The sequence below is a fragment of the Dendrobates tinctorius genome, unplaced genomic scaffold (genome assembly GCF_039654945.1).
Source record: "Dendrobates tinctorius isolate UK_male_01 unplaced genomic scaffold, ASM3965494v1 ptg000265l, whole genome shotgun sequence".
NCBI lineage: Eukaryota > Metazoa > Chordata > Amphibia > Anura > Dendrobatidae > Dendrobates > Dendrobates tinctorius.
Window position 1 is genome coordinate 6,486,741 of NW_027361932.1, and position 17,822 is coordinate 6,504,562.

At 43.6% G+C, this 17,822-nt stretch overlaps 1 protein-coding gene across 1 annotated transcript in view; it reads right to left on the reverse strand.

Annotated features, from left to right (window-relative positions):
* The window catches only part of DGCR8 (DGCR8 microprocessor complex subunit), a 175,190-nt gene that overhangs the window by 90,328 nt on the left and 67,040 nt on the right, over window positions 1-17,822 (reverse strand). Inside the window, exons 8-9 of the mRNA XM_073559047.1 lie at window positions 10,510-10,608; window positions 10,314-10,396 (exon numbers count right to left, since the gene is read on the reverse strand). Coding sequence (XP_073415148.1) covers window positions 10,314-10,396; window positions 10,510-10,608 — 182 coding nt within the window. The remainder of the gene's footprint in view (window positions 1-10,313; window positions 10,397-10,509; window positions 10,609-17,822) is intronic.

Here is a 17,822-nt window from a genome sequence, read left to right on the forward strand (position 1 = left end):
TGCATGCGTTCGCTTGCGCATGCGTCGTTTCTATGTGTGTGCGGGGGTGTGGCTAACACATGTTGCATTTTTTGAGATGTCATATTTCCGCGGCCATACGCATGCAGACGCTTGCGGATGGAGTGCGTCAAATAAACACATGTCTACGGAAACGCATCACGGTAAAAAAATGCAGCATGCTCATTAATTTGAGATTTTTCCGCGTTTCTGGCTTGTTCAATGCGTTTTGAAAACGCGCCGGAAAAGATGCTTCCCATTCATTTCTATGCATTTTGCACTTTTTGTGCACATTGTTGCGTTTTTTACTGCGAAAAAAACGCATTGCGGTAAAAAATGCAGTATGCTCATTAATTTCGGAGATTTTTCCGTGTTTCTGGCTTGTTCAATGCGTTTTGAAAACGCGCGTGAAAAAAACGTGCAAAGACAAAAAACCGCAAAGACAAAAAAGATTATTAACAGGAATCCCATATAAACGACTAAAGTGCCCAGGGATGATGCCAAAACCATTTGTTCACCCTGGGTGAAAGCCACATCTGCTCCAATAGTCAATGAACCAACGGAGGAAAAGAGGAGCAAAACGATGATTGCAAAAACATCATTGTTTATTAAATATATTACAAAAAGTGCACATAATCACAATGAGGTGTCAATATAAAACAGATGAATACACACCCAAAAGACAACCCCTCACCAACCCAGATGGTAACAGTATCCTCCTGTTTAAGATATTGCTAATATGTCCACAGTTAAGGGGCTTGGATCAATCTGCATAAATGGACTGATTATGTAATCAGAGAGGTATGTAAGTGACCCAAATTACCATTACAAAATGGAGTACACTGAAGTAGTGCCGCCCTAGACTGAAAGAATAAATATGCCCACAATCAGCAATCACTGAAAGCAGGTAAAGTGTGGTCAAAAAGTCTTACCCGAGGATACAAAAGAGGGGAGGCGAGGGGGGAGCGTCTGGCAGTGACCCCCGACGCGCGTTTCGCGGCGCTATGAGGCCGCTTTATCAAGGAGATACCATTCCTATCTCCACAGAACCTTAAAGTACCCTTTGACCGCAGTCATGAGACCGGAATCAGCCAATCAGTGGAGTATCATCGGCGCATGCGCCCTGAGGCCGGCCAGCACCATCATACAGATCAGGCGTCACGCTGGGAGTAGACGCCGGTCAAGGGAGAACCTAGACATCCACATCCAGCGTGGAGACACCCATCTGTAAGCGGCACAGAGCCGTGTATTCATCTGTTTTATATTGACACCTCATTGTGATTATGTGCACTTTTTGTAATTATTTAATAAACAATAATGTTTTTGAAGACAAAAATGATGCGTTTTCTGGGAAGGGAGTCAGGTTTTTGAGCAGAAATGTGTTTTGAATGATCAATTGGCTTTTGGTCAGGGATGTCTCTACTATATTTTTATATATCTTGATGATGGAGTCCAAATGTTTATTTCAGTACAAAAGTAGTTGAGAGTTAGGCCGGAGTCACACTAGCGAGGAATACGGACGAGTACTATGCGATAAAACATCGCATAGCACTTAGACCACTGTTAACCTATGATGCAGCTTCCACCAGTTGTTGTTTTCTCGGCCGTATTATACGTGCAAATGAAATCGCAGCAAACTGCGATTTGCTGCGTATATCGGTCGAGACTCGCCAATGAAAGTCTATGGGTGCGAGAAAAAAATAAAAGTGCTGTCCGATTTTTTCACACCTGGGTCCTTTGAAAGGTCGGCAATTCATGTGCAGCTACAGTAAAATCACACAGAGCTTAGAAAACAACACACACATACATATGTCAGTGACACATGTTGGTGACACACACACATACATATATATTTCTGTAAAATGACTGCAGGAGCCGACAGGATAGGAGATGGATTACATACAGTAAATCCATATAGAATAGGTAGATCTATACATGTCAGTGACAAATACAATTAGTATAGTATGTGTGCAAAATTCTGTACATGTATTTAATAAATAAAAGATTATTTTACTGAAAAAAAAAATGGCGTGGGGCCCCCCTATAATTAATAGCCAGCAATGGCTATGCATACAGCTGAGGGCTGTTAATAGCCTAGAAAGGGGCCATGGATACTGGCCCCCTGGCTAGAAACATCAGCTGTCAGCCTCCCCAGAAAAGGCGTATCTCCATGACGCACCAATTCTGAAACATAGCCTTGCTCTTCCCACTGCCTTGTAGCGGTGGCATATGGGGGTAATAGTTGGGGGGTTGATGTCACCTTTCAGGTGATGTCACTTTTCAAGTGCCATCAAGCCCCGAGGTTAGTAATGGAGAGGCGTCAATTAGACGCCCCTATTACTAACCCCATAGTCAAATTGTAAAGAAAACACAGACACCCAGTAAAAAATCGTTTATTAGAAATAAAGACACAGACTCCTTTATTATTCTTAATTAAACCATACTTAGAAACACACCTAATCTATTAGAAGCCCTCATTCTCTTGTAGCAAACATAAAAAAGCAACAATATACCATACTTGTCCATCGTTGTGTCCCACGACGTAATCCATATCTGGGGGATATACATTTCTCAACCTGGATGGTGCTAATATGCATCCCGGTTGAAAAACCACTGGTGAATGAGGCGATCTTGCCAGCGCAGCCTCAATGACTAGCACTGACGTCACCGAGGCTGCGCTCTCTCACAGCCTGACCAGTGCTGAAATCTTCTCTCACGCTCCAGACTTCATCGCGAGTCAGGCTGTGAGGGAGCGCAGCATCAATGACATCACCGCTATTCACTGACTCTGTTCTCACAGCCGGGCTGAACTGCTGTGACCTCAGGACCATGTGAAAATGCCAGTGATGAGGTCACAGCAGGTAATGCTCAGTGTATTCATAGCACATCACCATGATCAGTACCTGCCAGAAATTACAGCAGCCTCCCAGACAAATTTTCTTTCATCAACTTTTGAATTTAATGATACTGTTGTGAGAAATTTAAGCCACTTCTTGATAACCATCTTCACAGTGTTACATGGAATATCTAATGCATTGGAAACATCTTTTGTGCCCTTCTGACAATTTTCAACAATGAGATTTCTTGGCTGTATTGTAAGCTATTTACAGACTATGGGTTTTTGCTGTAAAATGCAACAAAAAAATGTTAGGAAAAATACAACTAGAACAGAAACGTCATATGGGGTTGAACAGATTTACTTTAAAATAATGGCAGCTGTGTACTGACTAGTATTTAACACAAGTTTAAATGTGATTGACCAATTCTGAATACAACCACATCCCCAATTATGCAATCACATTATTTTAGTTGTGTTACTTTTATTTTCCAACTCAAAACGATTTTTCGTTTTTTTTTCCCTCAATGAATTTGTACAGATGAGTAACATGAAATGAGCCCTCTTGGAATGGCATTTTAACAGGGGTGTGTACACTTTTTAAGTTCAATGTAGCTGGGTGTATCATTTACCAAAGTTTTAAGAACACCTACCCATCCAGAAATATAGCCAGTAAAGGTGCCAACACATGAAAGGATTTCTAGATTCTGTGAAGCATGTAATATGTCCCTATTCTTGGACTCTGTTGGAATCAGGTCTTCAGCTGATATGGATTTGTCAGGTAAACAAAAGATCAACTATTTTTTGTTCCTTGTAGTATTCCTACTTTGGTTCAGACCCCAATTTTTGGTAATAGCACGTGTCATATATAGGTGCTTACATTATGTAGTCTGAGCTGTTCATCAGGACTGTGACACCATACAGTTGTGGCCAAAAGTATAGACACCCCTGCAATTCTGTCAGATAATACTCCGTTTCTTCCTGAAAATGATTGCAAACACAAATTCTTTGGTATTATCATCATTTAATTTGTCTTAAATGAAAAAAAACACAAAAGAGAATGAAGCAAAAAGCAAATCATTGATCATTTCACACAAAACTCCAAAAATGGGCCAGACAAAAGTATTGGCACCCTCAGCCTAATACTTGGTTGCACAACCTTTAGCCAAAATAACTGCGACCAACCGCTTTCGGTAACCATCAATGAGTTTCTTACAATGCTCTGCTGGAATTTTAGACCATTCTTCTTTGGAAAACTGCTCCAGGTCCCTGATATTTGAAGGGTGCCTTCTCCAAACTGCCATTTTTAGATCTCTCCACAGGTGTTCTATGGGATTCAGGTCTGGACTCATTGCTGGCCACCTTAGAAGTCTCCAGTGCTTTCTCTCAAACCATTATCTAGTGCTTTTTGAAGTGCGTTTTGGGTCATTGTCCTGCTGGAAGACCCATGACCTCTGAGGGAGACCCAGCTTTCTCACACTGGGCCCTACATTATGCTGCAAAATTTGTTGGTAGTCTTCAGACTTCATAATGCTATGCACACGGTCAAGCAGTCCAGTGCCAGAGGCAGCAAAGCAACCCCAAAACATCAGGGAACCTCCGCCATGTTTGACTGTAGGGACCGTGTTCTTTTCTTTGAATGCCTCTTTTTTTCTCCTGTAAACTCTATGTTGATACCTTTGCCCAAAAAGCTCTACTTTTGTCTCATCTGACCAGAGAACATTCTTCCAAAACGTTTTAGGCTTTTTCAGGTAAGTTTCGGCAAACTCCAGCCTGACTTTTTTTTTATGTCTCGGGGTAAGAAGTGGGGTCTTCCTGGGTCTCCTACCATACAGTCCCTTTTCATTCAGATGCCAACGGATAGTACAGGTTCACACTGTTGTACCCTCGGACTGCAGGGCAGATTGAACTTGTTTGGATGTTAGCCGAGGTTCTTTATCCAACATCCGCACAATCTTGCGTTGAAATCTCTTGTCAATTTTTCTTTTCCGGCCACATCTAGGGAGGTTAGCCGCAGTGCCATGGGCTTTAAACTTCTTGATGACACTGCGCACAGTAGACACAGGAACATTCAGGTCTTTGGAGATGGACTTGTAGCCTTGAGATTGCTCATGCTTCCTCACAATTTGGTTTCTCAAGTCCTCAGACAGTTCTTTGGTCTTCTTTCTTTTCTCCATGCTCAATGTGGTACACACAAGGACACAGGACAGAGGTTGAGTCAACTTTAATCCATGTCAACTGGCTGTAAGTGTGATTTAGTTATTGCCAACACCTGTTAGGTGCCACAGGTAAGTTACAGGTGCTGTTAGTTACACAAATTAGAGAAGCATCACATGATTTTTCGAACAGTACCAATACTTTTGTCCACCCTCTTTTTTATGTTTGGTGTGGAATTATATCCAATTTGGCTTTAGGACAATTCTTTTTGTGTTTTTTCATTTAAGACAAATTAAATAAAGATAATACCAAAGAATTTGTGTTTGCAATCATTTTCAGGAAGAAACTGAGTATTATCTGACAGAATTGCAGGGGTGGCCACAACTGTAAGTGGGCAGCACAGCGGCTCCTTGCAGCGCTGGAGTCCTGGGTTCAAATCCCATCAAGGACAGCATCTGCAAGGAGTTTTTATAATCTCCACGTGTTTGTGTGGGTTTCCTCCGGATGCTCAGATTTCCTCCCATACTTCAAATACATACTGATAGGGAATTTAGATTGTGAGCCTCATTGGTAACAGCGATGACAATGTATGTTAAGCGCTGCAGAATAAGATAGCGCTATATAAGCAAAAGTATAATAAATAAATAAAAAATGAACATTGGTACCATGCTGGTTTAATGGTTATATATATCCTTATTGTTTCTCAAAAATTGCATGGTCCCCCTTTTCCTTGGCACTGATGTTGGATAGTTGTCTCTGGTCTGTGTCTAAAACAGTGGATTTTACTATGTGTCTGAAAGACTCTATACATAGTGGGGAAAAAAAGTTTTTAATCAGCCACCAATTGTGCAAGTTCTCCCACTTAAAAAGACAAGAAAGGCCTGTAATTGACATCATAGGTAAACCACTACTATGAGTGTCAAAATGAGAAAACGAATCCAGAAAATCACCTTGTCTGATTTGGCAAGATTTTTTTTTTTTTGCAAATTATGGTGGAAAATTTGTATTTGGTCATTAACAAAAGTTCATCTCAATATTTTGCTATATATCCTTTGTTGGCAATGACAGAAGTCAAACGTTTTCTGTAAGTCTTCAAAAGGTTGGCACACACTGTTGGTGGTATGTTGGCCCATTCCTCCATGCAGATCTCCTCTAGAGCAGTGATGTTTTGGACCTGTCACTGGGCAACAGACTTTCAAATCCCTCCAAAAGTTTGGTGATTGGCTAGGTCACTCCAGGACCTTCATATGCTTCTTACGAAGCCACTCCTTTGTTGCCCTGGTGGTGTGCTTGGGATCATTATCAATGTGAAAAACCCATCCGCATTTCATGTACAATGCACTTGCTGCTGGAAGGAGGTTTGCACTCAAAATCTCACGATACATGGCCCCATTCATTCTTTCATGTACATGGATCAGTTGTCCTGGGTCCCCATACTTCACAGTAGGTATGGTCTTCTTTGGATGCAACTCAGCATTGTGTCCTTCAAACACAACAAGTTTTGTTTCTAACAAACAGTTCTACTTTGGTTTCATCAGACCATATGACATTCTCCCAATACTCTTCTGGATAATCCAAATGCTCTCTAGCAAACTTCAGATGGGCCCGAACATGTACTGGCTTAAGCAGGGGGACACGTCTGGCACTGCAGGATCTGAGTCCCTGGCGGCGTAGTGTGTTACTGATGGTAGACTTGTTACGGTGGTCCCAGCTCTATGCAGGTTGCTCATTAGGTCCCCCCCCCTACCACATGTGGTTCTGGGATTTTTGCTCACTGTTCTTGTGATCATTTTATCGAGGGAGTTTATTAGTGATCTTGTAGGTCTTCCATTTTCTTATTATTGCTCCCACAGTTGATTTCATCACACCAAGCTACTTGCCTAATGCAGATTCAGTCTTCCCAGCCTGGTGCAGGGCTACAATTTTGCTTCTGGTGTCCTTCGACAGCTCTTTAGTCTTCACCATAGTGGAGTTTGGAGTGTGACTGTTTGAGGTTGTGGACAGGTGTCTTTTATACTGATAACAAGTTCAAGCAGATGCCATTACTACAGGTAATAAGTGGTGGACAGAGGAGCCTCTTAAAGAAAAAGTTACAGGTCTGTGAGAGCCAGAAATCTTGCATGTTTTTAGGTGACCAAATACTTATTTTACACCATAATTTGCAAAATAAATCTTGCTTAATCAGACAAGGTGATTTTCTGGATTTGTTTTCTCATTTTGACTCTCATAGTTATGGTCTACCTATGATGTCAATTACAGGCCTCTCTCATCTTTTTAAGTGGAAGAACTTGCACAACTGGTGGCTGACTAAAAACTTTTTCCCCACTGTACACCAAATGTGTGTTGCATCAAGTTTGAGGTGTCCAGTATGACCTCCGTTTGGCTGTAAAGATCCCATTTCCTTCAGTTAGAATGGGTTCAGATTCTTCTATATAAGGAAAATATTCCCTCAGGTTTAGACTCCTGAAGTAGTTTTCCATATAACTACAAAATTCGGTTCTATTTAGGACTTTAGATGGGTAAACTGGAAATCTTATAGAAAAGCACATCAAGTACCACTTGTCCACATATAATGGCCAAGAACAAGATAAAGATTCCCAACTCACATCAGAATTACAAAATTCCAGGTACCTTTTCTTGAGCCACACACCAAAAGTAGTTTACTTAATTATATGTACAAAATGTTCGACTGGAGGGGGATCGATAGAAAATACAGGCGGAGTACTAGTAGAAAAATCCAAATATGGGTGCAAAGAAGCCTCTCAGGCAAAACCAAGCCTCAAAATATCCAAAAGAGAAAAAGGCAGCACTCCATAGTATGGTGTTCAATGGCTTAAATGACCCATCATGCCAGGGCAAAGTTTCATTCCAAGTGTAGAACATTTTCAAAGCTTGAAACAAAATGTAGCCCTGGCATGATGGGTCAAGTCGCCATTATGGATTATTAAATTGCACTTTTTTCACCTTTATAAGCTGGTGTGCTGCCTCCATTGTTTTCCAAGGTTTGGTTTTGCCTAGGTGCACAGCACCCGAATACATTGCTGTTTCTTCTTTCTATATATGAAACAGCACAAACATTTAGAACAACGATGAACTCTCATTAGAACACAAAAAAGGACAGATCTACAGATGGCCAAGCATTAGTATTTAAAGGGAAGCTGTCACCAGGAATAATGCTGTTAATCTGCAGATATGAGGTTAATCTGTAGGTTAACAGTGTTATGATGCCGTCCAGCGCCTGCATCCAGCCAAATGCAGCAGTGAGAAAATCTTTATTCTCCAAGCTACCATTTGGTATTCAGTTCTGGGCTCGCCTGAGTATACAGAGCGTCCGCTGTAGCCGCGCCCCTGACTGACAGCCGGCCTCAACGAAGAGCCAGTGTTAGTCAGGGCTGGGGGCACAGTTACAGCGACCGCTCTGTATGGTCAGAGCGGTGACTGAACCAGTGGCACCCTGTACCCCATTACTGAATGCCAAATGCTGGCGAGGAGAATAAAGATCAATCTCTCCCCGCTGCATAAAGCTGCGTGTAGACACCAGACAGCATCATAATGCTGTTAACCTGCAGATTAACAGTATTAATCCTGGTGACAGGTTCCCTTTAACCCCTTCATGACCGACACTTTGCTTTTGTTTTTTGCTCCCCTTCTTCTCAGAACCATAACTTTTTTATTTTTCCGTCAATATGGCCATGTGAGGGTTTGTTTTTTTGCGGGACGAGTTGTACTTTTGAATGACATCATTGGGTTTTACCATGTAGTGTACTCGAAAACGGGAAAAAAATTCCAAGTGCGGTGAAATTGCAAAAGAAAGTGCAATCCCATACTTGTTTGGCTTTTTTGTTAAGTTCACTAAATACTAAAACTGACCTGCCATTATGATTCTCCAGATCATTACGCGTTCATAGACACCAAAGATGTCTATGTTCTCTCATCTTAGTGGTGAAAAAAAAATTTCAAAGTTTGCTAAAAAAAAAAAAAAAATTGCACCATTTTCTAAAACCCGCAGCGTCTCTATTTTTCGTAATCTCGGGTTGGGAGAGGGATTATTTTTTGCGTGCCAAGCTGACGTTTGTAAAGATACCACTTTTGTGCAGATACGTTCTTTTGATCGCCCGTTATTGCATTTTAATGCAATGTTGCGGTGATCAAAAAAAACCTAATTCTGGCGTTTTAATTTTTTTCTCGCTACACTGTTTAGCAATCAGGTTAATCCTTTTTTTATTGATAGATCGGGCGATTCTGAAAGTGGCGATACCAAATATGTGTAGGATTGATTTTTTTTTTTTAGTGTTTTATTTTGATTGGGGCGAAAGGTTGGTGATTTAAACTTTTGTTTTTTTTTTTATTTTTAAACACTTTCATAGATCACATCTATGTAGTTCAATTACAGCATTGCTATTAACACCGACCATAGGGTGGCGCTCATAGCAATCTGCCATCAACAACCATAGAGTTCTCAAGGAGACCTCAGGTTGATATGGCAACGCATAGCTGCCCCCCAATCACATGACGGGGGTCAGCGGCGCGCGTATTTCCGGTCACGCGCCGGAAGCTCTAGTTGAATGCCCGCTGTCAGCGTTTGACAGTGGGATTTAACTAGTTAATAGGCGCGGGCGGATCGCGATTCTGCTTGTGCCTATTGCGGGCACATTCAGCTGTTTAACACAGCTGACATGTCGCGGCTTTGGAGGTGGGCTCACCGCCGGAGCCCACCTCAAAGTGGGGGATACTGCCAGCTGACGTACTATTCCGTCAGCTGGCAGTAAGTGGTTAAAAGGTAACTTCAAATCCCAGAGAAACGGACGATTCTGTTAGTACAAATTTATGGCAATCTGTGACACCCGTCACAACTTTCTCCCCTTCCCATATTGATAGTTCTGCTTCCCATCACTTGTCTTATTACTGCACTATACCTATGTACTGTGGTGAATAAATATGCGACTCTTCATATATTGTGCTAAACAATGGCAGATAAAGAGACCAGAGTAGTCTCAAAAGCTTGCAATGTGTTATCTTTTAAGTTAGCCTTTAGAAGGTATGAAATGCTGAGGACTCTCAATCACAGATGCTTCAAAAGGTTCACCTGAATTCTCTACACAATAAGAAATCAGAAAAGATGAAAGGTTACATTCAGTGTTAAAAAAAAAAAAAATTGTTGAAAAAAAATTTGACAAAACATAATGCTGGGTTGAAAACAAAAGCAGAGTTCGAGAAGGATCCATTTAATTCATCTCATTTTTGACTATTTTTATATGAACTGTGTGTTAGGAACAACACTGCATGCTGAATAGGGGTCAGAATTTGTTCAGTTTTGTCTCACCTCCAGCTCATCGCTGTCTTTGGGCCTTTCATCGGAGGTCTGTTTTATAAAGTCCGGAATAAGGATTTCCAGTGTTGATCGGGCTGATACAAATCAAAGATAAAAAATAAAACTTTGAAGCTTACAAATGTGCAAAGGATATAAAGAAAAAAAATTCTACACCATAAATAAATAAAACTGTCTACAAAGTTTTTACCAGCTTTATTTTTTGCCAGCTTTTTGCTGCTTGCAGTTCCAGTACCGTAAGTGACTCCATCAATAATTACAGATGCTCCAAAAGGTTCACTTGGGTTCTCTACACAATAAGAAATCAGAAAAGATAAATGGTTACATACAATAGTGTATTAAATCAAATTGTTATAAAACCTTAAAATAAAGTCATTGAAGGATGGCTTGAAAACAAAAGCAGAGACAAGCTATTACTAGAATAGATTGACTATGCATGCAATCAATTAGTATTTAATTATGTTTTTATGAAACTAATAAAAATCTACAATCTTCTGACTTTAAAGCGAACCTGTCAGGTGTTTTGGCTGCTATAAGATGCGTCCACTGCCTGCCTTTCAGGGCTTATCTACAGCATTCTATAATGCTGTAGATAAGCCCCCGATCCGACCTGCAAGATAAGAAAAATAAGTTTTATTATACTCACCCGGGGATGCAGTCCGGTCCGATGGGTGTGGCAGGTCCGGGGCCCCTTATCTTGCGACGCCACCCTCCTGCTTGCTTCATGTCTCCCCATCACCGCACTCCTGCGCAGGCATACTTCTATGCCCTGTTGAGGGCAGAGCAAAGTACTGCAGTGCGCAGGCGCTGGGAAAGGTCAGAAAGACCCAGCTCCTGCGCACTGTAGGAATTTGCTCTGGGGGCAGATAAGTACGCCTGGGTAGGAGCGCGATGCCGGGGAGCCATGAAGCAAGCAGGGTGAGCATAATAAAACTTATTTTTCTTATCTTGTAGGTTGGATTGGGGGCTTATCTACAGCATTATAGAGTGCTATAGATAAGCCCTGAAAGGCAGTGGCCACATCTTATAGCAGCAAAAACAGATTCCCTTACCAGAATTTTACCCTGAACTAATGGCACACATATATATATATATACATACACATATATATATATATATATATATATATATATATATATATATATATATACACACACACATACACACACACACACTTTCTTGCTTATTAAATCCTTATATATGTCTTAGGAAGACCATAATGTCCACCACCTGAGCGTCCGCTTGACCTGCGGAGACAACCAACATAAACGGCTGAGTAAGAACGGGTTCCTGTCACAGGTCGATAGAAGCGTAAGCTGCAGAGGACGGAGGTGTAGCTGGGCAAAAGGAACAGCTTCCATCGCTGCCACTGTCTTGCCCAGGACCCACATGCAAAATCTGAGAGGAAATGGGCGACAAAGTGCTTGAGCTCCCTGTTGAAGGGCTATGACCTTGTCTCGAGGGAGAATCACCAACCCTCGGAAGGTGTCCAGGGTCATTCCTAAAAAGGATATCTGCTGAGCTGGGATCAGGGAAGATTTGTTTAAGTTTATCAGCCAGCCCAGACGGGAAAGTGTATCTAAGGTGATACGGACGCACTCCACGCAGGCTTGGAAAGACGGCCCCTTGATCAGAAAGTTGTCTAGGTATGGCAGAACGACCACGCCCCGAGAATGCAGAATGTACTTGACAGCTGCCATGACCTTTGTGAACACTCTGGGAGCGGTGGCAAGGCTGAGGGACAAAGTCAAACTGGAAATGTTCCTCTCGGATGGCAAAGCACAGGAACCTTTGGATGTCAATGGATGCTAGGAACTCCCCTTTCTCCATGGATGTGATGACAGAGCAGAGGGACTCAGTCCTGAAGTGCCGGACTCTGACAAACTTTGTTAGGAGCTTCAGATCCAGGATGGGCCGCACCGTTCCGTCCTTCTTCGGAACCATGATTAAGTTCGAGTAGAACCCTTCGAACCTCTCGTTTTCTGGGACTGCAGTAATGACCCCATCATGGGGTAACAAATCGATGGCTCGGCCCAAGCGACTTTTTTTTTTTTTGGGGGGGGGGGGAACCATGCAGGAGGATGGGAAGAAGACCATCTTGTATCCAGAAGACACCAGGTCTCTGACCCATTCGTCGTGGAAGACAGAGAGCCAGATATGACGAAATAGGAGTAGACGACCGCCTACTCTGCTGGTGTCAACAGGATAATGCCGTGAGTCATTGGGCCAAAAATCTATGGGACCTGGGATCCCTTATGTCTAGATTGCTTGGGTCAGCCCTTCCATGACTGGTTGGTCTTATATGAAACCTGAGGACCCCTGTCCCCACGATTGGAACGACCTGATCCGGAAGTGGTCGCGTTGGACCAACCGGGATTGCTACGAAAGAGCCGGAAACGCGTCTGTTGCTGATGACTAAAAGGTCGCCTAGTCTTTTGCTGGGGAAGGAATTTACTATTTCCTCCTGTGGCGTCCGAGATAAGCTGATCCAGCTTCTCTCCAAATAAACAACCGGTCTGGTAGGGCAGAGACGTCAGGGACTTTTTGGACGCAGAGCCTGCAAGCCATTCCCTGTGCCACAGTGCCCGTTGGATGGTGATGGCATTAGCAGAGTCTAAAGATGTGAGAAACAAATATTCCCAGGTTAAGGAGATCTGATTGGCCAGGTCTACTGCTTCCGGGGGAAGGTTACTATCCTGAATGGTTCTGGTCAGGGTATCAGCCCAAGAGACGATAGCATTAGCTACCCACGCAACAGCAAAATAGGGAAAGAGTGCCGAGCCCAAGGCTTCAAAAACCGAACGGGCAAGGTTCTTTGCCTGTATTTTCTGGTAAGGACAGGAGGGTTTTGGTGTCCAGAAGAGAGTACAGGTGCATCAACTGGGGGGTGGGGGGGTGGATTCAGCCCATTCCTTCAGCAGATCCGAGGAAAATGAGTATCTCGCAGCAATAGGTTTCTGACCTGCAAAGTGTTTGCCCGGTCGCTCTCTATGCCATCGAACTAGGTCCTGGAACTCGGGGTGGTTGGAGAAAACCCTATGAGGCCGTTTAGTTCTCTTGAAGGACACCGCATGATCCGGGACAGAGTTAGGGTCCTCGTCAACCTTCAAAGTCTGGTTAACGGCCTCAATGAGACAGTCCACCACTGCCTGATAATCCAGTGAGTCTAGATCAAGGGGCATCTTAGAATCGGATTCACGCAAGTCCCGGGCGAGTGCTATGGGCCCATTTCCTAGCTGCCTGTGGAGTTTTTGCCTGAGAATGACCCCTGGTGGCAGACAGTTCCCTCCAAGGCAGGCAGACAAAGACCCCGACCGGTAGAGAAGGGATCTTGGAGGGAATCTCTTGCTTTAGCTAGTGATGCCATAAACTGCAACAGTGCCGAAGCCCACTCAGGGGGACTAGGTACATGGGGTTTAGTAGTGGCGGAGGGCTTCCGAACGCATTCGGGATCACAGGCTTTGCAGAGTGGCATACTCTGTCACCGTGGTAACGAAGTCTGGCAGGTGGTACATGAGGTGAAAAACACTGCCTTGTTAGCCTTCTTGCTTGTCTTAGTGACTTGATGTACCACAGTATGTCCCTACCTCTGCCGATATACTCTAATAGGGAGTGCAGTAGCTTGTAAACCACAATGAATACTGCAGAGAAGGTCCAATGAGTATCTGCTGAAGGCTCAGAGATCTTACCCGGGTTCTGTGCCCCGTGTGAGCGGTCCTTTCAGTCCACTGTGCCCCTCTGAAGTGTTGACCGCCCCGCCAGCACGTGCAAAGAGCCGGCCGGGTAAAGATAGCAGCTGGGAATTGCGGAGGGGGCGTGATATGCGCATGTCGTATAGGGAGATAAGTCTCGCAGTGTGCGAGAAACGCCAATTCGTGCGCACAAGTGGGCGTAGCTACTGCTGTGACATCATGAAGTAGGTGGAGCTTCGGGATTGCGGTCGAGAATAGGCCTAAGCCAGGGGGCTAGATTTCTACAGCCGGCCGGAGGGCATTAGGAGGGAGAGGGGACGCCATGGGGAGTAGCGCGTTTGCGGGAGCCCTCCGCCGGGGTCTCTGACCCATTCGTGGTCCAGATGCACACCTAGCCCATCTTACCAGGGGTGTGAGTTCCGGCATGGAACTGCCGCAGATGAATGATTAAGCACAGAACCCGGGCTGCCACTGCTTCCAGGTTCGCGGCTTCAGAGTGGACTGTGCAGGGAAACTCCAGCCACACACTCCGTTGCCAAGGAGGAGGAGGGACCATTCGCCTTCCTTCCATCGCCGCTGTTCATCAGGGGTGATGCAGCGTGTGTGTGCGCGTGTGGGGGGGGGGGGGGGGGGGGGAGGTGCACATGCCTCTGGACATCCTAGGGGTTAACTCCCCAAGGATGGGACAGGGCTGTTAGTCTGGCACACAAGAGCGGGATAGGCCAGGATTCAGAAGGGGGTTCCTGGAGGTGACACCCCACGTTCCTACCTGCTGCTGGTGTGGGGAAAGCGTTGCCCTGAAGGGACCCGTAGCCCCTAAAGATTTTAGGCATACCGGTAACAAACGATGCAGGAAGGGGTACGTGGAGGTGACACTCCACGTTCCTGCCTGTTGTAGGTTTGGGGAGAGCAGTGCCCTTAAGGGATCAGTTGCTCTCTGTAATCCTTTGGAAAAACATTACGAATAAAAATAAAAAACTATAGATGTGGGCTGAAGATCAGAACACGTGCCTCCTTCTGACACTAAGCTTGAACTGGTTCGGCTGAAGCCAGTATGTGGGTGTATACTGCAGAGGAGGAGCTAATCTTTTTGTATTTACTTAGTGGCAGCCTCCTAGTGGCAGCAGCATAACATCCAAGGTCCTGTGTCCCCCAATGAGGCGATGGAGAAAGGAAAAATATTTTTCCAATTATTTATGTAAATTTAAAAAAAAAACAAAAAAAAACCACACAATAAAAGTACACATGTATGGTATTGCCGAGAATGACCTGCTCTATAAAACTGTCCCACTAGTTAACCCCATCAGTGAACACCGTAAAAATAGAAAAAAAGGCTAAAAAAAACATGCTTTATCATCATAACGCCGAACAAAAAATGCAATAAAACGCAATCAAATAGACAAATGTAAATAAAAATGGTACCTCTGAAAATGTCATCTTGTCCTGCAAATTAGCTGCCATACAGCTCCATCAGAGTAAAAAAAAAAAAAAGTTATAGCTCTCAGAATAAAGCGATGCAAAAATTGTTTTTCCTATAAAAGTTTTTTTTTTTAGTAAATGCGCCAAAATATAAAAAAAATATATATAAATTGGGTATCGCTGTAATCGTACTGACCCGAAAACTAAAGCTGCCTTAGCAATTTTACTACACGCGGAACGGTATAATATATATATATATATATATATATATACACATATATACATATACACATATACACATATATATATATACATATATATACATATATACACACACACACACACACACACACACACACACACCGTATATACTCGAGTATAAGTCGATCCGAGTATAAGTCGACCCCCCTAATTTTGCCTCAAAAACCTGGAAAAACTTATTGACTCGAGTATAAATCTAGGGTGGGAATTGCCGAAGATACTGCTGCACAGTGAATAATGGTGGCCCAAATACCGTAATGCTGCACAACATATGCCCCCATAAATGCTGCACAGTGAATAATGGTGGCCCAAATACCGTAATGCTGCACAACATATGCCCCCATAAATGCTGCACAGTGAATAATGGTGGCCCAAATACCGGTACTGTAATGCTGCACAACATATGCCCCCATAAATTCTGCACAGTGAGTACCGTAATAGTGGCCCCAATGCATGATTTATTGGCCAAGTGATAGGTAATCCTATCATGTTGCTGCTGCCCCTGCTGGAATTTAAAAAAAAAAAAAAAAAAAAAAAAAAACACTATATACTCACCTCCGTTGCTGACAGCTGCTCCTGAGCGTTACCGGCTCTTCAGTGACTCAGGCAGAGGGCGCGTGCTATCCACGTCATTGCCAGAAGACGGAAGGCGGGAGAGAGCGACGCGCCGGGAAGGAGCGGCGCACAGCGACTTGTAACGCCGCCGCCGCGGCCCTATCATCACCCGCCGCCGGGACACTGACAAGCTGCAGGGGACCGCAGACACATACCGGGGAATGCGGAGACGACGGGGACCAGGTAAGTTTGAACCGTGACCCGAATATAAGTCGAGGGGGGTCTTTTTCAGCCCAAAAAGGGGGCTGAAAAACTCGACTTATATTCGAGTATATACGGTGTATATATATATATATATATATATATATATATATATATATATATATATATACACATACATATATATATATACACACACACACACACACACACACACGCAATTGCTGGATTTTGTTCATTCTGTCTCCCAAAAATCAGGACAGAAGGCGATCATATAGAATCATAGAGTTGGAAGGGACCTCCTGGGCCATCTGGTCCAACCCCATGCTCAAAGCAGGATTCGCTAAATCAACCCAGTCAGATGTCTGTCCAGCCTCTGTTTGAAGACTTCCATTGAAGGAGAACTCACCACTTCTCATGGCAGCCTGTTCCACTCATTGATCACTCTAACTGTCAAAAAGTTTTTTCTAATATCTAATCTGTGTCTCCTCCCATTCAGTTTCATCCCATTGCTTCTAGTCTTTCCTTGTGCAAATGAGAATAAAGTTGATCCTTCTACAATGTGACAGCCCTTTAGATATTTGTAGACCGCTATTAAGTCTCCTCTCAGTCTTCTCTTTTGCAAACTAAACATTCCCAAATCCTGCAACCTTTCCTCATAAGACAGGGTTTGCAGACCGGTCACCATTCTGGTCGCTCTTTTCTGAACTTGCTCCAGTTTGTTGATGTCTTTTTTAAAATGTGGTGCCCAAAACTGGACACAATATTCCAGGTGAGGTCTGACCAAAGAGGAGTAGAGGGAAATAATGACTTCACGTGATCTAGACTGTATGCTTCTGTTAATACATCCTAGAATTGCATTTGCCTTTTTTGCTGCTGCATCACACTGTTGACTCATATTCAGTCTGTGATCTATTAGTATACCCAAGTCTTTTTCACCTCCGTTGCTGACAGCTGCTCCTGAGCGTTACCGCCTCTTCAGTGACTCAGGCAGAGGGCGCGTGCTATAATGTAATGTGCCTGAAAATGGCACCAATAAAAACATCAGCTCGTCCAGCAAAAAAAAAAAGCCATCACATGTCTCGGTTAGCCGAAATTTTGAAAGAATTATAGCCATCACTCATTGATGTCCTCCGTGTTTCATGCATCGGCACCGGGGAAGAAGAGCTACAGTAAGCGCTCTTCCCCGGCGGCTGTCCGTGTGGTACTGATGCGGCACACGTAGTACACACATGGACACTGATATCTCCGGTATCGGTTCCAGAAATAAACAGACGTGTGAAAGAGGGCTTAGTGTGTGCCAGCAGCCAAATATAAAAACCCGATACAAATCTGGTATTGCTATAATCGCACAGAC